The sequence below is a fragment of the Chlamydotis macqueenii genome, chromosome Z (assembly GCF_036417535.1).
Source record: "Chlamydotis macqueenii isolate bChlMac1 chromosome Z, bChlMac1.mat, whole genome shotgun sequence".
Lineage (NCBI taxonomy): Eukaryota > Metazoa > Chordata > Aves > Otidiformes > Otididae > Chlamydotis > Chlamydotis macqueenii.
This window is the reverse complement of record NC_141593.1, coordinates 3,266,771-3,294,355: the sequence shown is the minus strand read 5'-3', so window position 1 is coordinate 3,294,355 and position 27,585 is coordinate 3,266,771. Positions and strand designations below refer to the sequence as shown.

The 27,585-nt window shown below is 40.7% G+C and overlaps 1 protein-coding gene across 3 annotated transcripts in view; it reads left to right on the top strand.

The window, feature by feature from the left end:
• Positions 1-27,585, top strand: part of SETBP1 (SET binding protein 1) — a 261,815-nt gene that overhangs the window by 207,209 nt on the left and 27,021 nt on the right. Inside the window, exon 6 of one of the 3 annotated variants that reach the window (XM_086769924.1) lies at positions 19,737-20,109. The exons of the other annotated variants lie outside the window; for them this stretch is intronic. Within the exon in view, the coding sequence (XP_086626050.1) occupies positions 19,737-19,792 (56 nt within the window). The 3' untranslated portion in view covers positions 19,793-20,109. Of the gene's footprint in view, positions 1-19,736; positions 20,110-27,585 lie in introns of those variants that run through there. 3 annotated transcript variants of the gene reach the window in all.

The window sequence follows — 27,585 nt, the reverse complement described above, 5'->3', positions numbered from 1 at the left end:
TACCGTGAGCAGGAGTACTTGTAGGAATGACTCTAGGGAGATTTCCCTCTCCCCTCTAAGGATTTCTCTAGTGCCGGATGTGCTTAATGATGCATCCCTACTGAAATGATGACTGCTGTGGTAAGCTCAGAAAATGAGTGCTTTGGAGGCACCAGCCCACTGAAGTAGCTACCTCAGAAGTTGACCTGGAGAGGGACAGTGTGCCAGAGAGACAGGGGAATTCAGGAGGCCCAAATCCCTGATTGACAGCACATCTTGCTGCTGCTCTGCACAGATTCTGACAAGTTCAGTAACATCTCTGCTCCTGAAAGAAAGGTCCAAGGTGCTTCTCCTCCACCCCATGAAACTTAACCCCATGTGTTGCTGAACAGGAAGGCAGTGGACACAACAGGCTGGAGCCCTGTGACTCAAGTGCTGTTTGCTCACTGAGAACATCACAGAATCATAGAATCACAGAATGTTTAGGGTTGGAAGGGACCTTTCAAGGCCGTCCAGTCCAACCCCCTGCCAGGAGCAGGGACATCTCGAACCAGATCAGGTTGCTCAGAGCCCCATCCAATCTGGCCTGGAATGTTTCCAGGGATGGGGCATCCACCACCTCTCTGGGCACCCTGTGCCAGTGCCTTACCACCCTCAGCTTAAAAAATTTATTTCTTACATCTAGTCTACATCTACCCTCTTTTAGTTTAAAACCATTATCCCTCATCCCATTGCTACAGACCCTGCTAAAAAGTTTATCCCCATCTTTCTTATGGGCCCCCTTTAATTATGCAACTTCCTAGGAGGAAAAACTTGGATGTTAGAGCTGAAAAGAAAGTTACATTTTACTTCCTTCCCTCCTAGGACAAGTATATTTCTTATATGTTACCAGCCATTTTAGCAGCTGTTAGATCCACTTTTCCTGTCCTTGTTCAAGTTTAGTGCAGTTGATTTTTACTGATTATTTTAAAGCAGCATATGATAATTCATTTTTGTAAAAAGGCTGAATTTTGGCATTTCTTATGCCAACACTCTCTTAAATTAATTATTTCAAAAACATATAAAATTATTGTCAGAAACAGGGCATGTCAGTAAACTGCTTCTAGACAGGTACTAGGAACATCATTGTTTGTTGTTTATGTTAACCTTGGGCTAAAGATTGGCTCCTGTTCAGTATCTGAAACTTTCCAAAGAAAACAGACGGCAATGTGTAAATAACTGAACCATACACATTAAAATGACACTGAAATATAATGTGACGGGTCAAATTTTAGTTGGGTTAAGTCAGGCATTTAGAGTAATCCTTCTTAGGTAAGTTGTGACAGCTCATTCACTGCCAGGAAAAGCTTGAATTATCCTCCAGGATGAATTCAGGACCTCAGGAAGCTACCAAGTTAAATGAAAAACAGACAACAGGCAATGGCTTAGTGGCTTAAGCCATATGCCTCAGATCAGTCTAGCCATAATTTCAAATGCCAGCAGGATCATTACCAAGCTAATGCAGATCTATTGAGTACTCGGCCATTTACTACAGGCAGAACAAGCCCTTTGAGTTAAATCCTAAGAAATTAGATCCTTTGGGCTTTTAATGGCTATTAAAGGTCACAAGATATTTTCATAAAGGGAGGAGTTCATTAATCCTATACCCTTAACCAAATTAGCCCTTTCCTCCTACAAAGTTGTTTATTACAAAAGGAAGATGGGAGATGAAAATTAAACTCTCCTGTGACATGCTGTATTGTGCAAGAGCTCTACTACTGGTATCACCGCAACTCAACGTCACTGTGGGGTTTTTTTTTGCAATGAAAGCCCCAGGATATTGTTCCTGAATTTTCTGCACTAGTGGCTGGGCAGCAACCCTGGGTGCCCACTCTGCATTTCTGATTAAGCACTGGTCACCTCCTGCAGATTCGATTCACCAGGTGTCCCATGCACCTAGCATCCCACTCCAGCAAATGATGTCTGCCGTGGGAAGGCTGTGCTGTCCTGGCCTCCAGCTCTTACGGCTGCTTTGCAAGAAAGGGAAGACTTGTGAGCGCAAACACTTGTGCATGTGCACTGTGGGGTTTGTTATCATCATTAGCCTGCAATAACAAGAGCTGGTCAGGGATCAAAACCGTCTGTAATGTAATTATAATATGGAAGGTAGAGGGTAAAGGTGGATGCAAAAGTAATAAGACTGTATTGGTCAGTCAGACTGATGTGACTGAAAGGGTTTGTAGGTATTACAGGAGAGTTGGAAGGCAAACAGTGAGATAATTCTATGGGTGTAAAAAATGCCATGGGAGATAGTGCAGAAATGCTTAATTTGAGAAGTATCTGGAAGACCAATGGAAAATGATGAGACAGATTAGTCACAGACAGCAGCCACAATTTACACAGAGAATGAGGGATGTTGTCCTGCTGATGGAATGCAGAGGGATCTCCAATATGAAGAGAAGGTTTAGCTCCAGATTCAGACACCTGAATATGAGAGAAGGGATTAAAGAGCAATTTGGAAGGAAAGCAAAGTGAAGCCAAGTTGACAATGAAGGGATGACAGTGATTACCTCAGTGTAGATGGTTTATTTCTTAAAGATTACAGATCAAGACTGTGCCTGCTAGTGTGTATTCACACACACACAATTCACTTGGCTTGAGAAAAAGATATTCAATGAAATGCAATCGCTACCCTTAAAATCTGAGCATCTCTGTATTATGATTTATTGGTGTTCTGTATTTCCATCTGTCATGGGTAGACCTTCAGCGTTTCCAACTTCAGTGACTCAGTGCTGCTGATGCTGGGAAGAGGGCACAGGTCCAGCCTGGAGTTCTTCAACATCCTTCTGTGAAACACTGGCAAGATTCAGAGACACTAAGTGGGTTTCCCAAACCTGGATTGTATCTAGCAATAAGAGCCAGGTCTCCTAGTTCATTGTTCTTTAGCAATTAGCTGATAACATTTTCATGGCTTTGTTTTAACAATCAGTTATTTTGAAACTGGGTATTGTTGGAAAATTGTCAGAATACTTGAAAACAGCCAATGAAGTTATATTCAGTAAATAATATAAGTTTTAATTTGTTTTCTATTTTAGCTTTTTATTGAGAGAGTCCACCCTAGTAAGGAAAAAGTGCAAGTTGTCTTTTCCCTTTCAGCTTACACTTGTGGTGAGAAACACAATGTTTGAATCCTTAGTTTAAAATCACTCTGCCTGAACAAATAATAAAACAGAAGAACAGGATTATCTGTAAGATAAAGACCTTGGAGCATTTTGTGAAGAATGTTTGAAAGATCAAAACATTACAGGTTTCTCACCATCACTGGGAACTGAAAAATAAACAGAATTACCTACAGATCTGGCTGAAAGAACACAATTTCTAAGAAATAAAAATCCTTCTAAGTATATTGTTCTCTTTCCAGTGTTATATTAAGCCAAAAATTATGCTGGTGATGAACAAGTAATTTATACTAGTGCAAATCCAAAGAGTTTCAACAAAGATGAAGGAGGGCTTTTATGTTTAAAGCACCATTACCAGCAAAAGGCTTCAGAGCATTTTCCATTTTTAATTACTTCAACAGCATGCAGAGCAACAAAGGATAAGTTTGAACTATCTTGCGTGGGTTATGAGATGTCAAAGCCTGATAACAGATATAATGCATGGTGCTTACATGGCTCAAAAGCCTAAGGAAGCAATCCTTTATTCCAGAGATTTCAGATCAAATCCCATCCAGCTTGATACTCAGTGAAAACTGCAAGGTAATAGATTTTTCAGCCTGAAATGGGCGAGTTTGCAGTAAAGATCCTCTTGGAGATATGACCAAAGATTTGAATCAACATGACTGTTGCCTGTCCTCATGGAGGCAGACTAGATGACTGGTTAAGATTAGATATATAACTTTTAGGTGGCTGGAGTATGAGATAAATCCCACCCTCCCTTACCTCTTTCCTCGTCTTCTGCACTGAGTGCCATCTGTCTTTGCTACAGCACCATTGGAGGTGCCCAGCAGAAATACTTTATAAGCTCACCTGGCAGAGAAGTGCAGGGGGAGTTTCCACTGTTACTAAGATGTTATTCTCTGGGCAAAAAAAAATGTTGAATCATCTTTCAGAGTTTGATCTTCTTCTCATTCATCCACCATCCTAGCAGTTTATTCCCACTGACTTTCATGTCAACTTTCAGTTGCCTAGGGAAACTCATGCTGGCTTTGGGCTTCCAATGAGATGACTCCCAAGGGTATGCTTGCCTAAAGGCAGGAAGAGTTTTCAGGACTAGATTTAATCATTATAATGTGGGATGAGAGCTTAGGATTGTGATTTTTCACTTGGACATTCACATTAACAGCACCTGCTTTGAAACACATCTTCAGCAAGCTAGTACTTTTTAGACAGATAGGAAGGCAAAGACTGTGTCTTCAGGGAAATGGCAGACTGGCTAGGTGGCATATGAATGAGGAAAAGGCATCATGTTGTGGCAGAAACCAGATAGTTAAAGAGCAAAGTATTGTGTTAGTCTCATGCTTTGGCACACCTTCGCCACCAAATTAGCTGGTATTTTGTGTTTCTGTTACTCTGCAGCTTAGACTTTTGTTGTTTCTGGCAATATGAGTGGGAAATGAAGCTTTAAATAATGAGGGGCCATGAATGGAGACCCTCTAGCATGCCAGTGTGACCTGTCATGATGTTCCTCCATGGAAGAGATCAAGAAATATTTTATTGCTGGAGTGGGAGGAGAAAACTCTTCTGTTGGAGGATCAGACCAGTCTGCCCTTGATCCATCATGCTTATGCAACTGGACTTGCATGATCTCTGCAGCCTCCCAAGTGAATTTCAGCCTTGTACTCACTTTAGAGCCATCCATTACTCCCCGCTGTGTATGTACCTACCTAAAAATCCATAACCGGTCTCGCATCGAATCAATGCTCACAGTCGACTAGTATCTAAACAAATTGAATAAAGCTAAGAGCTCTGAAGATCCTCTTATTTATCCCATGACAAGCAAAGAGACTCCCAGTTCTTCTGCTCCTGACACCTTTGTCAATAAAATCTGCAGATTGCACAATATAAAGTTGTTTTATAATTCATCTCCTTGACAATAACAGAACCTTTGAACAGGAATGCTTTATGTGGTTATCACAGGAATGGTGCTGAAGCGGAGGCTGCATCAGTAAAGTGCAAAAATAAAATTTTATTCTTCTTTAAGTGTCACATTTCAAGGAATTTTTTTTATGTAGTGAAAAAAATATCAGATTTGATTTTAAAGAAGAATTTATATTTGGCCAGCAATTAGATCATAAGTAAGAATCATAGGACTTATTAGGTCATATATTCCATTCTCCTTCCACTACAGGATCATTTTTCAGGTCTGAGGTCTAATTTCATTATTTCAAAAGGACAAAACATCCCACTTAGGGAAAGTAGTGTAACTGCTGCAGTATTCACCCTTCGAATAATGTTTTTAGGCAGTACCCCCAAAACAATCTGCTGGCAAAATAAACTGCAAGTGGAAATTATGGCAACTGGATTTTTGTTTAATTGAATTATAGGTGATATCAGCTCACCCACCTGCTGTAATTTATATTCATGGCTGTTTATGAGCACATAGTAGGAAACGTTTTAAAAGTTGTGCCCAAAATTTTAATACATACGTCATTTATTCTGAATTTACAGTTACAATGTGGGCTGTTTCAGTCTGTTATGTAAATACTGTGCTAGGTTTTAAAATAAAAGGTAGAATTTTCAAAGCCAAGCAGAGGACTTAGGCATGAAGTTTCATTAATTTCAGTTGAAACTTATATGTCAAAATCCTGGTCCTGGGATTTTGGTGGGTGGATTACAAGTTTAAACAGTGGTTTCAGATAACTCAATCTAAACGAAGGAAACAGAAGTTGAATTTTAAACCCATTCTTAGTATTTTATTCATTTGTCTCTGAGAAAAATTCAATTGATTTTTTGTTTTGAATTGGAACGTTAATTTTTGCCTTTAATATAATTGAAACAAAACTATGAAAGAACTGTTTTCAAGACAATTCTAGAACAAGGTAATTGGACAGAGACCTCCATCTCCAGTTTATTACTTGGCTAAAGGTCCAGGAAAATTACAAAATGCCTGGGAATGAGTGGAACTGACAGTGATGTAGTGGTGTAATAATTTGCACCTCAGTAATATTCAGCTGAGAACACTGAGGTTTTACCAACAATAAACTAACAAGAGAAGTAATGTTTCTTCATTTTACAGATATGTGAGGAAGGCTTAGAAGTGTGAAGTGACTTGTCTATTTCCTATGAGTAGCTGGAGAAGATGGAAAAAATTCTCTGTTAGCTTCCAATTTCTCTGTTTTTTTAATAGCATCGTTTGTGGACGCGCTGAGGTTCATAGATTATTTGGACCCTGCCAAATATTATATTGTGCAGCAAAGCCATGTGCACCTGGTATAAAATATGCAACAGAGCCACTGCGTGCTAGTGGATTTTGTATTTCGGTAGGCCCAGTCTGTGCTTCAAATGTATCATTATCCTTCATAAGGAAGTTTAGTTCTACTCTCGAATCAGCTCACATTGTTAATGTGCTCATCAGCCGACTCAGAAGGATATACAGACAGCTGCAAGGAATCTAATTAACATTTGACTACAAAAGAAGAAATTACAATCTACTGTACTATTTAATCTGTCAGCGAAGGTCTGGTTAGAAATGGGTTCTGTATTTCTCTGTAGCTTTTCCTGTTTTAATATAATAGAATCATAGTCATTAGAGGGGGAGAAAACCTATTAATTTATCTTGTCCATTGAACATTGCTGCTACTTTTACCCTTTGGGTGACCCTAAGAAAAAGTCTTCCTCTATGTTTGTCTCCATCAAACACCTGCAGATTGTTTTCATCTGTACCTTTAGTCATCATTTACTTGGGCTTAAGTAATTCATGTAATGTTTCACTGCAAATCAACACTTCCATCATTCTAAGTTCTGCTCACCTTAAACACCTTACAGTCCTCCAGCATTACCTCCAGCACGATAGAGTCCTCTTACCATCCAGAAGAAGTACCTGTATTCTATATTAAAATCCACCTGCTATTTAGTTTGAAGTCACTGTCAGTGAAGGAATCATTCAAAGTCACCCCGTGCTTTTTTTTTTTCTAAAAGTGAAGAAAGAATAATTGCATTTTTGTGATAATTGCTCTCTAATGCATAGAAGATACGCAAAAGTATTATAAAGTGCAGAGCAGTTTGAAAAGGAGTAGCTTTTTGAGATTAATCTGAATGTTCAGAGGGTTTTTTTTCTGAACAAACAGCAAATTGTTTGGATCAGAAGAGTGATTGTGTTGACAGCAGACATATGAATGATACTGTTTTTACAGATGGACTGGTGAGAATCAAACTGAAGCTATTGATCTGTATTTTTGTAGGATCCGGCTAAACAGAAAGCTTTGAGGGCTTCGCTATTAGCAGTGTGGGTCATTTTACCAACTCGGAAAGGCAACACGCTCTGTTTCTGTCATACACGCTCCATTGCTAGTGCAACAGAAGATGCCTAGTCTTCAAAAAATGTCAAGAGCCCTTCTGTAGATATGGGGATAATCCTTTTCAGATATAATTAAAAGCCTTTTGTCTTCCCTCAACAGGCACACGCACAAAAGATAACTCTTTTGAAGCAATACATCAGCAGGCTGGAAAAAAAGCTGAGTTAACTTTTTAGCTTCGTTAGTTTTGCATCTTCTGTTTAGTGGAGACTGAAAATAGACTGGAAAGAGTAGGTGGTGACAATAAGTCCTCAGGTCTCAAACTGATTAGTACCTTTGAAGAGTGTAGAGAGAAGCACAGATCTTGCTTAAGGAGGGCAATTTTGGGTCTTCCCTTTCTAGAGCCCATATTGCAAGTTCTCATTAGAGATGAGTCTCCTTTGGACTTCAAACTGGTGGAAGCAAGCAAAGATCTTATTGGACATCATGGTTGCTGATGGGACTAGGGCCACCACGAACTGGATCCTCTGGGAGCACGTAATTGCAGCCAGTGGGCAGCAAGTGTGAAAAAGAAATACTTAGACTAACTCTCTTCTTTCTCTTTTTAAGCATATGATTCATGAAATTCATTTGTTGTTACAGGAAGGATAGTTTTATCAGCTGAAACACATTTCTTTCTTGTTTGTTTTGATATTATCAGACTTATGTAGAGGGATCATGTTTCAATATGACATCTATGGACTGATGCTAGATAAGGGCAAAGTATTTGTACCTTCGTAATCAGTTTCCCCCATATGTAGAGTAACATTTCCCTTATCGGGGAATGGAAAAGTAATCGAGGCATCTCATTTCAAAACTTGCAAATGTATCCCATTTGCCTTCGAGTCAGTAGGAGGAGGAAGGGTAGAATGTGTTAACCCAAACCAAACTTTCTATCAAATTATTTAATCGCTGTGCTTCTGTCCTCTAATGCTCTTACGTAGGAACACTGTAAGGTGAACTGAAGCACTATTTTCTTCATGCATGGATTATTCTTGTTCATTTTTACTGTTTCTCCAGGTTAAGTGGAAATGATAAGGAAAAAGTCTACAGTTATGACATCTCCTCATGTATTAAAAAAAATCTTTAAGAACTCTATCCACTTAAACAAAATACAGTGAACCCCCAATTTTTTGTTGTTGAGTTATTAGGAAAAAATATCATAAATCTTCAGTCTAGAAAAAAAAAAGAACTTCAGGAAAACAGCAACACTCTACTGTAGTTACATTCATAGTTCTCTGCTGTTGTCAACAGAGTTGCATTGCCAGAAAGGTCAGAAAAATACAGAGGAGCACTTATCCATTCCCCTTCTGTTTTTTCTACATTTCTGAAACTAGGAGACGATGTTCTCTTTCCATCTGAGCTCAGCCATGGAAAAGACAGCTTTAACCACTGATGTTTGTTGAGAATGACAGTTGTAGCAGAGTTGCCAATATAAGAATTTGCCGAAGCTCAGTGCAGGTTTAACTGTCACTGAAAACAATGATGAATCTATATTAAAGAGGGGATATGGAAAGATTTTCATTATTACTGTGTTGACATATATTATTTAGACTCTGTGGGTTAAAACTGCCAGCTTCTTGCTGATTAGACTATCACAGATGAGACGGTGTAACGGTGCTAAATAAAGTCTTTATAGTAGAATGACTTGAACATACAGACCTTAATGCAATAAGTGTCTTTGCCCCAGAGTGACATATAATATGAAATGGCCTTAAATTAGGAATGGAATAGATTTCAAACCTTTTTAAACTGTATAAGAGATATAATGAGAACATAATGTGAGTCAGAGTTGGTCCAATAACAAAGAGATAGCCAAAACACTCTTTGTGGTGGTATCAGATACCAGGAGAGAGCTCTCAACAGCCACAAACAATTTTGTATTCAGGACTGGATGAAGCTTGCATAAGACCATGTTTCCACACATTATACTGCAAATTGTTTTTAAAAAGTAAACAGCCCTTAACTCCAGCATGCTGCAGAACTCAATTGGAATGCCTTTTTAGCAAGGTTATGAATTTTCAGTAATTGCTGTGGTAATCCATATTTAGCATCTGCAGGATTACTTTTAATCAGCTTTGAGGATATGATTTGACACCCTTCGTTTTATGCTTCAGCATTTAACCAGTTAGGCTGCAAAAAATGCCATCATTTTTCTGACTCAATTTAAAGTCAGTAGCAGTAAAAATGAGGGTGAGAGGGAGGAGGAAGGTTTGGTTATCAGCAAAAGATGAGGAAAATGGCCATGTGCTGCTTTGAAAGAAGCACTCATGGATCAATAATTGTGGTAATAAAATGAGACTTTGTTCTGCTGTAGTGCTTTTCCTCCATAGATCTCAAGGCCCTTGTGCATTATGAGTCAAGAGTAGCACACATTCTTCATATTTCTACCTTTTTTTTTTCTGTGGTTCTTAAATACATCACCTCTGTGTGTTCTATAGATTATTTTGTTGCTGCAGCCTTCCTCCTAGATAGCTTCTAATCATGTAGTAGGATCAAGTCGGTGCATTCCTTTTGCTCACAGAATGTCTGATGCTTTTATCAGAGATACTTTCTCCAAGGGATATATATTGGGGTTTTGCCTGGATGATGGATATACGGAGGGTTTTTTTTTGCAAGCAGATGGCTTGCAACCAAATGGTTCTTGCCTTTCCACTGTGGGTTTTACTGTTTTTCCTGGGAGGTGGAAAGGTGTTAATGTATTTCTGCACAGAATTGGTAATTACTATTGATCAAGAACTTGGTGTTTGTGTCAGTGTTTGGTTTCTGTTTTGGTGTTCACACACATGACTTCAGTTAACCCTGATGTTATTTATGAGAAGGCACCAAGCTGAGCACTTGCTGCTGGGACTGCCTTCAGAGAATCTGAGTCTGAGGTTCACAGACTGAAATGGTTGTTAGGATCATCTGTGGCCACCTCCTGCAAAGCACAAATCAAACTCATCACCCAAATGCTCCAGCACAGGAAAGAGTGACTTTTGGTTACTATTTCAATGAACTCGCTTAACTTGGTATTGAATGGAAGGAGATAGTCCAGTAAGATGTAAAAGTGCCAGGCTGTGGAAGATTTACCCTTCTGGTAAATCTCCACTGTTAGAAATTTGCTTCTTATTACAGGTCCTTCTTTTCTGCCTCTATCTTTTGCCAAGATTGGCTGGCCTCGCTCAGAGCTGATAATGTGGGAAACAAGGTCATCTGTGCCAGGCAGGTGTGGAGTCTTGAATTCGGAGCTTCCCTTTATTTACCAGGAAAATAAACTGTGCTGAGCCAGTCACACACTTTCACGGTGGTGAAGTGAGTCCTCAAGCCTTGCTACGCACAATGTCAACAAATCCTGATTGAAAAAAAAGGCAGAAACTAAGTACTTTAATGATGCCTGGTTTTAAAATCATTGTGTTTGATAAAATATAAGTAGTGGTTTAGTATATTTACAAGTCTATTTAGAAGTCTATCCAAGATAAATTCCTAAGCGCGAATTCAAGCGGCCCCCTCCAAGGCTCTCCTGTGTGTTTAGTGAAAAGGTAATTGAGCCTAATGATGAGAAGAAAAGCGCTGGATGCGGTATCTTCAAAAAAATAAATATTTTTTTTCTCTTCAGGAGTGGCAGTAAACCCATAACAGAGCAAGCATCCGCACTGCTCTATAGACAGCCTGCCTCAACCCTTACTTCAACATCTGAGAAAAGAGTTCAAAGAATTAGTGCCTGTTTCGCTCTATTCTTGTAACAGGATCATCTCCACTAGCGACACGAATGGCAATATTCTCATTTTCCAGAGGCTGCTTTGTAGCCATTGGATGGCAACAACTTTATGATACTGCAGCAGCCTGGGAGGGGGAATATGAAGTTCATTTTTAGCTTAAGGCATCGAGTCCAGCAAGCTATCTGCATGCAGCACTCTGTTAATTGAAAATTCCTAAGTTTGAGGCAGACTCTGATTTTAGTTCACAGCCTCTGATTTTTATTAATGTTGTCAGTGTGTCATTGGAGAGGTACGAATGATTTGAAAGATATGTATTCAAGGAGTTCATGAATGTGACCTTATCTAAATTTCTTACAATGCTCAGGAAATGTCCTCCAAATTTGAATGTCTCCTTTAATCCACATTGTTCCTGAGGCTTTTTTTTTCTCTCCCAGACAATAAATGAGCAACGTAGAGTGGGTTTTTTTCTGCTCTACTCCTGAAAGCTGGCCAATTGAGTGAACCAAAGATAACAAGTGTAGGACCCCAGTGCCTCTCAGATACTCCTGTGGTAAGTGGTAGTATCAGGTCCTGGATAAATATATAGACCAAGTTCTTGCTCCAGGTGAAATGAATAATACAACAACCATTAATTTAACTCACAGCCATATTATGCTTTAAACCAGACAATAAAAAACTTCTAACTTGGAAAGATCCATTGAGAAAAAGCCAGTTGTTCAGTATCCCAGCCAAGATGACAATCAAGTGGGAATTAAAAATGTGCTAGATCTCTCCTGCAGGGCTGGCAAGGCACAGAGCCCTGCTGCCGCCTCCCATTGTGCCTCTGCCATGATCTCCTGAAGGAGACAAGGTGTCTCCATGTCGAGGCACAGCCAGCATGCAAGGTTCTGCTGGACACCATGCTAGAAGGGACATTGCTGGGGACACCCCACTTCATCTGGGGCTCAGGCGTGCCCAATGCTGTTTTCTCTTCCCCAGCATTGTCTCGGTGGGCTGGACTTAACCCTAGCTGACAAGTCTGTCTTCAACACATTTGCACATCTCCTGCAGTGAACTTCTTGCAAAACCTTGAGGCTTTGGTGGGGATGTGGACGTCTATGTGCAACATTGGAGCTGAAAGCTGGCAAATTTTTATGGTAGGGCAAAGCTTGACTGGGAGTCCTCAGCATGATGGTGAAGCTAAGGAAGGTTTCTAAGTGCACTTGAAAGGCATAGAGCAGGAGCTGTTGTACCTGGAGTCACTTAGAGATGAGTGAGGTTAGATAATATGAATATGATAGGAGAGAAGTGAGCCAGAGAAGACATGTAGAAGACAGCCCAAGCCTGAAAGCCAGGAAATAGCAATGCAGTGTAGTTCTGCAGTATGTTAGAACTGTTCATCTGAGGGAAACGTTGTTGAAATGGGAGATGGTGGCCCAGAGAAAGGTACAACAGGCAATACACTGCCATCTTGCTAAGTGCCACCATGGCTGTGGCATGAGGTAGCTCAGGAGGAAGAGGGATGGAGGGAAGGAGCCATGTGTAGATACATAGCATGAGATCAGTTACAGTGAGGATGAAAGACTGTCAACACCATTCCAGATAAAAACGAAACCTTTTAAAGACCTTCAGGCTTCAGCAAGCAACTTAAGCATAAACTCAACTTCAGGCATGTAAGTGGCATTAGTAAAGGCTACGGGCTGAGTTCCTGTTTCCAGCAAGCTCTGTTTTGATAGGTTTGGCAGGCTTTTTTTTTTTTTCTTTTGGCTTCTTTTCCCTAAGAAGGGAAAATGCCTCTTTTATAATTTAAAAGAGGACTTTACATAAGTGAGAACGAAGCCGAAGTGGACTCAGTCTATGCTGCTGGATTGGCGCCTTAAGAGCAGGCTGGTCACAGAGATATCTGTTGCTCAGATTTCAGTGCTCATTTTTTTTTCTCCAGGAAAGCTGTGTGTTTTTCATGCACAAGCCTGCATCTTCATTCAGCAATACTGCAAGGCTGTGCTGAGTTATCTGCATTGATCTGGTAAATGAAAGGCCCCTTGCTGGCAGCGAAGCACAGACTCTCTGAGCCCTGAAGCGAATTGGAACAAGGCAACTCATACAAGCACAGGCAGTGTTCTATAATATACACATGTATTTTTTTAACATAGATGTGTATACAAGTATTTGGTCAGAAAACATCCAATATCTACAGTCTCCCTGACTTTAAGATATATTTGCGTTGATTTTTTTTTAAATTTCAAGTTACTTTGAAAAAGAAAATTGATATGGAGGTACTATAGACCAAATATATGTATACTTATATACATATAAAAGTGTAACCTTTAGAAACCCTGAGAAGTGAAAGACATCCTTAAACATAGACTAGTGGTCAAGAATAATGTTTGTATATGGGGCTGAGAAGTGTGCAGAATATAGTTTGTCATCAAATAATGGAAATTAGACATAGAAAGGACCTATTAGATCACCCTGGCCATTCCCTTGGCACCAAGGTACAGGAGAGCAGGAAAAGAAGCAAGCAAACAAAAAGCATTAAAGCTGTAAAATGTCTATTTTTGCAGAAATCACAGTGCAAACCGAAGTCCTGCAACAGTCTCTGCACATTATGTTGTTTGAAATTCGTCAAAACTGATATACAGGAAGGAAAAAGGGATTTGGAGCTTTCTTTAAATGCCTTGGGCTTTTCCTTTCTCACATAAGAAGTCTTCCACAAACCTTGACATGGAGAATTTTTATCTTGTTGGCAATGTTGAGTGATGAAAAATAAAAAAGGAAACAATTACCATGCCACTGACGCAGCATTTTATGTATTAGTAGAATTCAGTAATTCTTTTAGAGACCTTGTGAAATGAGTATGAGAATCTGCTGTATTGACAAGTGCTTTATCAGTGCCAGTGGGTTTATCAGAGAGACTATTGCTTTGCTTTGTCTGTGAGGAAGACACAACAGAGGTGAAGCGACTACAAAGGCCAGACAGCGAGTCAGTAGCCAAGCCAGGATAAAATTCAGGAATTTTATCTGAGTGTTCTGGTGTTTCAGGGTTGGACACTTTCCCATGCAGCTCTGAACGGCGTAACTGAAGATGCTGGAGCAGAGCAATTCTGTAGGCTGGGTGCACCTGTACAAACTGCTGAAATTGTTACAGTCTTCCCTAATTGAGATTGGCATAGTGCTAGCTGCTAGTAATATATCCTTGTAATGGATATAGCGTTAAACATTTTGAAGTGGCAGCTGAAAAAGTTTTAGCAGTGCCCACTTTGGATCAAGGGCCCACATTTTCTTGGAGGTCTTTTATTTCTTGGCAGGTTTTGGTTGTTTCTTTTAAAAAAAAAAATTGTTGACAGTGTAAGCATTGACTTTCAGAGAGAAGGATGAGGATTTTTTTTTTTTTTTTTGGTAACCATAATGATTTCATCCCATTTGCCTTAGTTTAAATTGGAAATGGAAACCATATCTTTAATGCTAATTAGGGAGTGCATTAGTTAGTCTTCCTGTCCTTGTGTAAATAACAATTAGCAATAATTTAGCAGTTGTACACTCTGGCATCTTCTAAGTCATACCATTGTATACTATTCCAAATTCCTTTACATTAATTAGGATCATAAGCCAATCAGCACTAATTAAGAAGAAAATAAGTATAATAACAAATGAAACAAAGCTAGTGATTTGTATCTGTTCAGTAGTTCTTTTTCCCTCTGCAGTTTATCAAATAGTTGTAATGCGTAGTAACTTCTTCTAATTGAAACTAATTATGAGGTTTCCCCTGCTACTTCAAGCCGCATGCTCAAATCCCATGAAGCTCATTAAATAAGTAACAAAGCTGGAATCTTTAGCACATATTGTAACTCGGTTCATGTTAATTAGCGCCACGTTTTGGAGGCAGGAAGAGGCTGTTCAGCAGCAAATGCTACCTAACGGGACATTAGGTAGAGATTTTTGCAGATCTAAGAGGCTACACAGAGATCTGAGCCAGGTATTATCAGATATGGCTGAAATGTCACATATCTGCTGAGAGATTGTATGCTAAACATGGTACTTTTGCAATTCAGCCCATTTTGACCCTGTCTTAATGTCTGCTGTTATTTGGAGCAAGCATCTGGGGAAATGTAGGTACTTAAATATACAGTCATTACATCTGAAGGTCATTCCTGTTTATCGGTGACTGTGTCATAAAATAGCATACATTTTCCACTGCTGTTTTGAGTATCATGAGCACCGTTTCGCTTTCAGAAGTGGGCAGCAATCTAGATGCCAGTATCTTTGCAGATCCCAGGCCTATTTAGCAGACTGAAATTGCTACATGATGTTTAATGACGCTAAAAATATATATGACAGTGCGTGCTGTCTCCATTTAGTTGTATGTAGTAATTTTAAGGTAGGTAGTCAGTAAGTATTGAATAGAGTTCAAGATGGGTGAAAGAAATCCATAGACCTGTAGTTTTGTGTCTTCTCATCACAAATTCACCTCATCTTAAGCAGTTTTCAGTACAATCTGATGAGACAGAGCCACACACTGATCTTACAACAGGCTGCTGCCTTGCTGCTGTACTGCCACTCTCAATCTTCATGGACAAAGACACGCATGACCTGATCTTATTGGAAAATCTCACATACCCTGAAACCAGACTCAATCAGAACAAATCACAGTCTAGTTTGTGCTTACACACTATCACTTTCCAGCTGACATTTTTCGAGATCGCTAATTAATTGACTAATTAATTAAAATACCCTAAAAGTGGCACAGCAACTCTGACATCCTGGATATATTGTAGTTGTTGGAGCTTCTTTGACTTTCCAGCTTTGTGTGTGCAAATTGTCAGAGATCTCTGACCCCACCACCAGCCCCCAACTGCTTTTCTTGGGACTGCGAGTCTGACCCAAAAGCCATGCTCACTCTCCTGAGGTATTACTTGTGCTTTCTTCCTGCCTATGAAGACCGTATCTGGGCAGCTTGCAGACACGATGGCTAAGGTTCAGGGTTCAGTAGTAACTGGATGTGAGAGAGGGATCCCATCTTAGGCAAAGCAAGAAATGTCCTCATGTAAATCAGAAGGAAAGAAGTGCCAGTATCCTTTTTCCCCTCTGTGTTTCCAGAGAAATTGTTTTCCTTTAATGACTGTTATCATTTGAAGTACTATTTAAATGAGGATTGAGAAAAAGACCACAAAGGATCATTGCCATCTTCTCAGATAAAAAAAAAAAAAAAAAAAAAAAGAGGCCTCATGTAAATTATGAATCTCTGAAAATGTATACAATCCAAAATTATTGGAAACATATAAAATACCTCTTCTTGAAATCTCATGGTCACCAAATGGACATGCTTCTAAGTTTATAGTAAATGTACTCATGAAAGCAATCCACAAATCTGTTGAGTTTTTTTGCCTTGCTATGGACAAGGTGACCACACACGACATACGCTGCCTGCAGATTTTTAGGATGGGTACATAAGAGACTATGGAGATCCACTCTATTAGAAAAGTTGTCCTCTACAAATGATGAAAGATGTAGTTGCTCACCTAGACAACTTAGTCTATAAATGATCATATCTAGACCACTGAATTTTTCAAGTACTTCTTCGTACAGTTGAATCCAGTGGTGTCAATGTCCCATTGCCCTGTTATGCATGACAGCCAACCAGGATGTGGATGTTGATGTTTTTCTCTGAACGGATCAGTGAACTGAAGGACTTCCTTTTCTGAGGAGTTAAAGTCTATCTTTAGTAAAAACCTTTGGTGGTTTCCTGGATGTTGGAGAAACAACATGGTAGGAGGTGTCTCCTAGGACTACTTCAATAACCTATTTTCTCCTAACGCCACCCTCCAAGAAGAAGAGGGAGTACAGTTGATGTTACCCTTTTAGTCATATTAGATGTTTTTGAGGAAGAAACAAAATAAACCATCTTCAACTGCCCATGTTTCCTTTTCACTTGCAAGCACCTGGGGAAGTTATATAGAAGGAAATGGCTACAACAGGCTCCCCCTGTCCCCCTTGTACAAACTGAAAGTTTCAGTATACATCAAAATTAACATATAGTACTCTGTTTTCTGTGATATGCCTCCAAAAAAAAAAAGAAAACAGGGAATATTTTTCATAGGAATATGTAAAAACAATTTAATAACTGGAGCAGCTGGTCCTGCAGGAAGCCTCCTAGAGCCTCCCATCAGTCATGTCTTGATGGGAGTTTGAAGACCCAGTGAGTCAAAGAACCAAAGTATTATTCAGTCCTCGGAGATAACTTAACCAATGGTGCACATAAAGGAAGGGGAAGGGAAAATGAGGGGAATTTGAACTGTACAGTCCTTGTATCGTGGAAAAAAAAAAGTAAAACAGGCATCACTAGGGTGGGTGTTTTTTTTCTTCTAATGGGATTTTTTTTCCATACACCTTTCAATTGTTTCTAATTATAATCTGTAAAGAACTAGTTATAACAACTGCAGATGGGGATTGCCAGTACTTTCCTCTCTTTCAGAGGTTCTTTGAGGTTTGATTCACCAAAATCTGTAAAATACTTTGAGATCTTTGTCTGAAAAACATAAAATAACAAAAATGTAGTGAATTGCTACCCCTTTCTTATATAATTGACCTAGGCAGAGAGGTTTGTTATTGCTGAAATAGTTGGGGGAAATTCTGACACATCTTTAAGGCAGTTCTGCTTTTTGCCTTGATCTGAGCTGGAAAGGGTTAATATTACAGGGAGTCTTACCTCCAGAGATGGAGAAGGAGAGGGAGAGAATGAGAAAGAGAAGGAAAGAAACAAATGCAGAAAAAAAAAAGCCAACCTCTTTTTTATGGAAAGTGTTGGCTTCTGATTTCAATTATTTCTGAGCTGTAAACATTTTCAGGGACAAGGAATTCCTTTGCATACACATATTGCTATTTGCAAAAACCAGGACCAGTCCAGTGGAATTTTGTTTTTGTCTCAACAGAGTCATTTTATTCATCTGGGAGATTTTATTTAATACTCTGGTATTAATGACAACAAGAAATTAAACAGTTGTTTCACTCATTTTTCTTCTTTTCAGTGTGTGTGTCTTTCTTCCCACCACCCCCCCACCCCACTCCCGTATCTTTATAATTATGTTTTAAGACCGTAAATGTTTCCAAAGGTAGTGCCAGATTTAAAATACTGGTTGTTATTACAATGTGTGGGTGGCTTTACCCTCTCTGTTCACAGCCTCCAGCTTTTATCTGCCCTGCTTCAATCCTCCTACCATAAGAGAGGAATCCAAGAAAATGAACTCATTTAGAGAAGAAGCAGCTTGACTTCTTTTATGATGATTATGATTATTTTAGTCTGTAGCGACTACCCTTTAGCAGGTAAAACCAAAAATGAAGGGAGAAGAAAAGAGCTTTGAAAGCTTAAATTTTGATGCAATAAATCAATCAAGCGGGCAGCCCCTGTCTCCCAGGCTCGTTTTCATCTCATCACCCTGGTTGCAAGGAAGTTACTCCCATTTCATGTCACCACGGTGGAGATGAGAATCAGACCCTCATTCTCCACCAAGTGTGTTTAAAGCAGAAAGACATTTTTTTTTAGGCTGCCACAGCATAACCTGAGCCCTGCTGTCCTTTTTGCTGCATACAGGGAGCGTGAGGCAAACACTGCACATTGCAATACGTGCAGGGAAGAAGAAAGGGGATGACAGAGACACTGTTGTCCTCCCCTGAGTGCCATAAATTTGCAGCTGGCACAGATGCGAGGAAGTAGGGTGATGTGTGCACCATTTAATAGGGCTGCAGGTGGAAGAATGTGGGATTCTGGCTAATTCGTTTGCATTGGGTATTTCTGCTGATGCCACAAGTCAGTGATGGACAGTTGCAGCACCTAAAATCCAGCGCTTGTAGATGCTGTGCTCTGTAAGTGGACTCGAACCCAGAACCACTGACCCAACCAGCCCAGCACGGCGTGAAAAAGGTGGATGAGGAAGGGGTCAGTGCAGCTTGGTCAATGCAGTTAGTGGATTTGGTCATTTGTCCAAAAATTTTAGATTGGGCTGAGTTACCCTTTAAACTCCATTTTCCATACTGACTAGTTCCTGCTGATGAAAAAAGGACTTACTCAGAGGTCTGTGTTTTGACCTTAGGCAGCCACATTCATTGTGATGAGCCCCACCCTGCTTTCTGGGATGGAGGCAACAGGAAGTGATTTCAAGGCAGGTTTATTCTACCTGGAAGCTAAATGAGTCGTATTGTCAGGATGTGCTGAGAGCTGTTCACCACGGTGCTACAGCTTTTAGGGCTGAGCTGGTCCCCCTTCGACTGCCTCCAAGTACTGGCAGAGCACAAACAAAACTCATTGCATGCTCTGTGCACTGTCCTGGGAGGTGGCAGGTGTGGGTCCCCCTGAGGCTGAGGATGGGTGAAACTTGCATTTTGCATTTTTCTGGGTAAAAACTGTAGTACCGTTGGTCTGTTTCCCCTGTGTTCATGGGGGAATGGATCCTGCTAGCATGGGTGTGCCAAAGAGGCTTTGAAATGGGTGAAGGTGCTGGGGGGTGAGGTGGAGTCCAGATGGACTTTTTTTTTTCTCCTAATTTTCTCCTGACTGACTGGGATAGGAGGTTCACACTTACGAGATGCTTGTCTCTGCACCCAACCAGGTAACACAGATAGAGTGACCAACCGATCTGGGAGCACCAACAGCATCTCTGGTTGACGGGATCAGCATCACCGTATCAACACAACTTTCCTGACCCTTCCTCAGGGTTTCTCCTGGAGGAAGGTCTTACAGAAGGAGCCAAGCATCACTAGAGCATTTTCCTTGGAGCACCTCACTGCAGGAGGGAAACCGAGGCATGGGGATAGAGCGATTTACTCAAGGAGCAGGGGAACTCCAGAGCTGCAGCAAAACCCCTGGAGCAACCAGAGACTTCCCATTCTTTTCTTTAGCCATTAATGTGATTCTTTGTAATCATTACAGTTTCCCTTAAATGTGAATGAAGAGGGCCATAAAAGTTTAGCGTTATTCCTCTACCTGCTCTCTTGATTATCTGTGCTTGTATATGACTGCTATTGACTCGTTATCAGCAGAGCGCTGATCTGAACTTTGAGTTTACCACTCTGTGGGAACACAGTAGCTACCCAGCAATGTGGTTATTTCAGCAGGCACCCTTTTTTTTTCTATAAGATAAGACGACAGTTGTGTCTGTTTAGTGCTATCATAAAGTTGTGTTAGTCTCTCAATAAAAAGGACTCTCCACTTGCTGTTAAGCAGAGAGAGAGCAGCTTAGCTTTGAAACCAGGGTTTGGATGAACCCAACTTCTGTTTAATGAACTGGTGGCTTGTACTTTTGATGTATCTGTTGATCCTTTAATCAGCAGACCTTTACTGATATGAAGAGGTTTCCTGATATGTTAAAAATTCTGGCAACAAGTCAACTGCAAGGCTGTAATCTCAGGTCATATTCTTCGCCCTCCCCTTCTCTGTAGGGCAACAAAACGTTTGTGTTGCTTCACTCTGTACGGCTTCAAAGCTCTCTGAAACACGGCAATGTGGTTTGAACTCACAGCTATGCAGTCAAATTCTGTCTCTGGCATTTTAACTTCAGCTGTTTATGTTCCAGCTAATTAGCTATAACGTGCTGGACTGGGGATAATATATTAGATATGTTATGACTCTTGCCTTGTGCTGTAGTAGGTGGCAATTCTCCATCAGTGACTTGAAAGTGCAAGAGCTGTTTTTGCCCAGATTTTCTGGGGAAGCAAATATTTAAGCTAAAGACACTTGATTTTTGCTACTATGGGTTATGGTCGAATTTGATTACATTTTCTGTCTCAGAAGCTATTAGTATATTCTAAACACATGTAAGTAAATACTCAAGTGAGAGCAAAAGTGTTTGGGAAAATCTGTGTGCCACTCAGACCAGAGGATGTAAGCTAGAAAGAAATTATGTGAAGGAGAAGGAAAAAAAAAAAAAAAAGTCCATATTGTACCATTTAAGTCCTTTATACACAAAATAATCTGGAATCCTGCTGAGATCCCTGACTGGAGTTTGGGCTCCGAACCCCCTACTAATCCATTAAAAAGGATATTTGCAAAGACTGGACAAAAGCATGCAGCTGTGCTAACGTTTAGAGTTTCTCATAACTCAGGTTCTGGTTTAGCAGCATCTGTAAAATTAACAGCTTCAAGTTCGGTTCATCCACAGGAATGGGGAGTCTGCTGAACACATGGGGTCTCAGCATAATATTAACACTTATTTGTGGAGAGATCACACAGAGAGCTGCATATGGTTGGGTTTAAGCTGTTCCTGGGGTGCTGAGGGCATTTCTGAGGAGCACGGTTGGTATTAAGACTGGCATGGTTCGGGATATGGAGATGCTGTGAACTTTTTGGAGTGCCGCAGCCTGTTTGTTGGACTGGTTTTGAGTCTACATGCGATGCTGAGGGACCTGGCCATCTGCAGCAGCCTCAGGCTTTCTTCTGCTGCTGGCCTGCTTCTTTGTAGGTCTCCAGTCAGCAGAAAATCGTATGGCTAAGAAAAAAGGTTTCAGCATTTTATAGTTTCCAGAGAATAACATTGCCAACTGCTTAAATGCTCGTCATTGCAGATTTCCCCTGCATTGGTGGTGGAAATGAGAAACATGATGACTTCCTCAGAATGAACTTTGGGAGGAGAGAAGAGCTCAAAGAAAGGGAAAAGCTACCCTTGAGGATTTTCCTTTCTAGTTTGGTATTAGAGGACATTATTTACTGCTGTCTCCCTGCCCATTGATCCACCTGTCTGTTCTCACATCTACGTCCATCACATTGTCTGTTCACAGTGGTCGTGGCAGTCCATTTTGGACATATATAAATCGCAATAATATCACAGCCACACGTTGTTGTCATCTTGATGGAGTTATATCTGCATTTACTAGAAGACAGGAGGAAATGGCAGTGCTCTGCAACTCCAGGAGCTCAAAACCTGCTCGTTTGGAGGGAGACACCATTTGCCCTCTCTCTTTGGCGTCCCTTTGGAGGGAGGTGAATGTTTTTTCTCACTCCACCTTCAGTGAATCTCTAATGGATAAAAAGAGGATACAAAAGCACCAAATTTGTTCCTTAAAACCTATTTTTTTTCCCTGTGGCACAAGGGCCAAGGACAATGTTTCCCTCCTGCCTGTCCCATGTAGTACACACAGATTTATGTGACATTTCTCAAAGCCATCAAACTTTTGAAGACAAAAGGAGGAAAAAAAAAAACTGACAAGAAAACTTCACCAATGTGTTCAGGGATGTCTTTGTGCTTTTATTTTTTCACCAATGAATTTCCCAGAGAAGAGCCCCTCACTTTGTCAAAGAGAAGGAGCAGCAGCCATCCTTACCCACACGACTTAGGGCTTCTATTGAACAGGTGCCATCAGCACGGTGCCAGTGAGGCCACCTCCAATGTGCATGCATCTCCTTTGGCAAGTGTTTCTTGACCAGGTCAGCTGGCAGATCCATTTGCCACGCTGCGCTGGATAAATGATGGGCTCTGGCCCTCAGTCCCATGAAATATGTCAGGATGCTGTGCATGTGTTGTCTCTCTAATCCCCCTTCCCTCTCAGCCTACATGTAGCCCTGATGTCTTTATTTAAAACCCTAGTGGCATATTATTTGTATTCGAACCCTTTCATCTATTCCTGTCTCTATCGGTGGAAGATGACATTTGTTTGGGGGCAGTAGCTTTTTTTAATTTTTAATTATTACTACATGCCAAGCATAAATTAGCCACTTCGTAGGCAAGTATCAAGAGGTAAATTTCTGGAGAGAGGGTTGCACATCAGATCAAGGTCAGATAAAAAACACAGCTAAGCTACTGCCAGTTCCTTTGTCGAGGCCAGAAAGGGGAATTGGGGCCAGTTTTCTTAAAGCCAGCGGAGTTTGCGTTGACAAAGAGAGCCATGGAGACTGAAAAGAGGTCAGTGAGTAATGCGTGTTGGAGCCAGGACAAGGGAATAACACCACCGAGTGCCTGCAGAGGAAGACAAACAGCAGTGGTAATGTGGGCTACGCGGCAATATTGCTTAACTGTTTTCAGCACAAACCTTCCTAAAAGATGGTTGCTTTGAACAGGGTAATGCCAGCACCAGCTCATTCCTCCCATTTCCTCCAGCATCTTCCCAGTCGCAGAAGCACATCTGCTGTAGTGACAGTGGGATCTGCACAGCTTAAGGAGAGATTTTTGTGCCAATATAATTAAAGCCATTATTCTCATACACAGCCAATAATTAGGTAACCTAGGTCATCACATATGTACAACCTGGAAGGGTGCTCATCATAGATGTGGCGAGCTCTTTCCGCAGCTAAGTCTTACTGTATGATGTTAAAAAGCATGAAAGAGGCTATGTAACATGTTTATTTATAGACAAGTGTCATATTCAGTCTTACCTAGGGGACTTGTTTGTCTCCATCTGTAAGCAGTAACAAGCCTGTGGCAGAAGAACTGGGGAGACAACCCCTCAGAAACATTTCAGACAAGCCTTTCAGCGTTAAGTTCTACCCTGACACCAGCTTTTAATAACCCTTGATTTTTATATACATACACATGTGTGTATATATACACGTGCATGTCCATTTTTATATATCCAAAAACAACCTTTCAAAAGTTCCTAGTGCCTTACTCGCCCAGTTGAGGGTCATTTAAAAGCCTTTTTCTGCAGATGCTCGGCAGCTTAAGAAAATATCTTCTTTCAAATTAAGCACCCGCAGCACTGTCCTTCCCACATCAGAAGACAGTTTTTAGGCCCTCCCCTTCAGTCACCAAAACTAAATTAATCTAACATCAGGAGAGGCTTGTACAAGGAAAACCTATCAGACTTTGAAATAGTGTCCCCCAGGGAAGCTGGGGAAGCCCAGTCATTTCAGGCTGAATGGATTGACCTATTCTGGGACAGCTGGAAGGATGGACTAGCTGAGCCAATATGGCTTTTCCATTTCTAATATATCTGACCTAAACTTGGACTGTCGAGACCCACCAACGCAGGCAGATACGCTTTCAAGGAACACACCAGAAAATGAGGAACAGCATTTTTAGTAGGCAGACAAGTCATAACCACAGGATCCCTGGACATTCAGTTGTGGCTTTTTGTCTTCCTCCCTCTCCAACTTCTGTGCTAAGACACTTTGCTCTCCAAAAGTAGCGAGGGCTCAGGCCTCCTATTTCTGAACTGATGTCATCTTGTTTGGGAACTTGGGAAACAGTTAAAGAATGAAAAGAAGAGACTATGGAAGGAACACTGAAGAAAAAAAAGTGCTGGAAGATCAATGTATGCCTTGTTATGGTGCAGGTTTTAAGTAAATGACAAATGTCACTCCACACAGGAAAAACAAACTTTGAGTTGGAAACATGGATATTAATGTTCAGACATAGCTTGTTTTTTCCTCCTTCTTCCCATGGTTTGTAGAGTCTAAGTAAATAAAGTATTACTCAGTTTTTGTGGTGATTGTTGATAAAACAAACGATTCTAAGCCTAAGTGTGTGTACATATATATATTTGTTTTCTTTTGCATTTTAATTTCTGTAACCCAAATTCTTTGGGGAATCTCTGTTGCAATAGTTTCATCATTCTTCCCCTCTGAAAGCTGGGCTTTGAGAATAAACAAACTATACAAATTGTGTCAGGTTAACTTCAGGAATGAGATGGGATCCTTCCAGAAAAAAAAAAAAAAAAAAAGCTGTAGGGTTACTACAGCAACCAATTACACTGATATCCCCCATCAAAAACTGCACCTTAAGCAGAGATCCAGTGTCAGAGATTTGGCACAACATCCCTTCAACACAAGTCAGTTAACGATTGCGGGAGTGATATGGAGTAAGAAAGCTGCTCTTAGGGGAAAGCAACTTTTCTGTAGACTGGAAGCTGTTTCATCCTTAGCAATGTGTAACTCCAGTCACAGCCTCCCTTCTCTACCTCAGGGCAAAAGAGCAAGGGGATGGGAAATGAACTGAAAGCCTCAGTAATTGCTCCCCTTGGAGATGAAGACAGACCAGGTCAGTCCTGGAGTGTGATTTTTTACTATAAGTAACAAAATCCATGCTGGAGGGTAGGGATACCCATTGGAAAGTCTCTGGGGGGAAAGTAATAAGGTGTTCACCTGGGAGTTTTTTAACTATGTTTTAGTTCGAGGACTTGGTGTCTGTCACATTGGAGAGGACTATCCTGTGTATCACCCAAATCTGTGAAAGCCTATTTTTGGAGCTGCTGAGCTCAAAAAATGAGTCCATATGTACCTTTTCTGTAAGCCTACATAGCTTAAACAGCCCACCCTCCATTTTATCTACCTAAGGTCCCTCATGTTGACAGTTTTTCCAGCCTTTTGAGCTTCATAAGCTGTTTTTTTGTGTGGTCAGAATAGGATGCTCAGCTTGCCACCCAGACTTCCCTTGTAATCTTTGTCCTGCTGATGTTAGTACAATAACATTTACTCAGACAAACAAGAAAATTCTTTTGTGGCTCTTTCTATGTACCCACAACTCCTCTGCTTTAGACTCTGTTATTTGTCATTCTTGTGAGTTTGTTGAGTGCCTCTTCCACGCGAAAGTAAAGGCTGCCATTTTCTAACAAAAACCTTCATTGTATCTATTGGGAGATATTTAACAGTTAGGAAGTTCCGGTCCCTAAGCAGTAATTAATATTTCCTAGCCCATTATGTGCTCTCCTTCAGTGCTCACCTATTAACTCTTCTACTCAAACCAAGGTTTGGTTTTTTTTTCATGTGTTTAATTTATCACATGCTTAGTAAAGCGAAGCCCCATAATTACCTGTAAAAAACACCAAAAGGGAGTGAGGGTTGTGACTTGAATTGTTATAGATTCCTCGATGGCCTTTGATTCACTGAAATTTGCCCTGGAAAACACTGCAGTGGTGGCTGATCTACTTCATCGCTCCTCCTGGTGCTGTATATTCCCCATATCATATTCCTCATTATTCTTTCTGGCAGACGTGCGAAGAGGGCGGTAATGAAAGCTCATTTGTACAGCTATGAGTTCATTGCCTGTACTCCGAAACAGCGCAAAACTAACATTCAATAATTCTACTTTGCAAGACGTCGTTATTTTGATAACACTTCAAGCAGAAACACCGAGCAGCCTCCAGGCAGATAGAATTAGCAAGGACAGTGACTCGCCTGCAACCTGAAGCCTCTTGAAAACAAGAGTGTGTTTGAAGCTGGAGGCCTTGGGAATCAATAGATGATTGTTTGCATGTGGGGGCCACAAAGTGCCAACGCAGTTGAGGGTCAGTTGGTCTTACAGTTACCAACTGCATTTTTCAGAGGCCTGTAACATGCCAGTTTCTATTTGCAGGCAGCAAACAACGTGCCACACAAGTGGTCTGCGAGCTTTTGTTTTTTCTTAAAGGAAAATATATGTGATGAGAGAGGAGGGAATTAGCAGAGAGCTGGCACTGCTTTTTGAGACCCGTGCTTTTATTTTTAAACTGTGTTCACTAAAGTCCTGCTTAACCTTAATAAATATGTTTCTCTAGCCAAATCTTTGATGTCATGCCTGGAGATTTAGTTTCACAGCTCTCCCTCCATTTAGTAGAAACTTTTCAACTAAATATACAGGCACCAAGCTGACAAAGTAGATGTTTATTTTATTTTATTCATTTAAGGCCCAATCCAAAGCACACTGCAGTCCATAGAAATTCAGTCAAGCCTTTAGTGGATGCTGGACCATGCCATCACATTCTGGAAGTCAGATGGGCCGATATTTAGACAACGTTTCCTTACCTACCCTGAATTCCTCCCTGTCAACACAAGCAAGGACTTATGCCCTGTGTTTTGGGTTGGGATTTTTTTGTTAATATTATTTTTACAAAGCAAAACTGATGAGGTAGATGTTCTGATGTTGAAAACCATGCAACAACCAGGACACTTTTAGCAGTCTGCTAGGTAATCAGCAACATGCAGGTAGAGATATACATATACAGGCAATTAAAAGGGACAAGCTCTAGGTACTCAGTACAGGAAGGGTAAATATCTTCCCTTTTCCTCCTTTACACTATATATTATTCAGTGTACTTGAGGATCAGATCATTAAAATAATTATTAATGGCTGCTCCTTGCACTAGGTAGAATGAGCGTCAGGGATGCTGAAGGTCTGCAGTGTTATCCTCCTCTGCAGATCAAATTCCTCATTTATTTCCTGGTCCCTGTGCTACCATCTCATGTCCACATCCCCCTGCTATGATGGGGATGCTCCCCTAGGACCAATTTAATGGACCTTCAATTACTCTTTGTGTCTTCAGGTTCACTAATTAGAAAAGGAAAGCTAATGTGGGGAATTAAACACTTTTTTTCTTAAATGCTCATACAGCTACTACCGCTATAGTAGAGAACGTCTGCCTTTAAATATGTCGCTACCTGTGCCCGGGGCCATGGGACCCATCAGCAGAAGAAACCACCCAGGTGGGCTTAGAGAAACTGTGCTGAGCTGCTCTCAGCTGCGAGCCGCTCTTGCATCTCTTTAGTGCAATGTG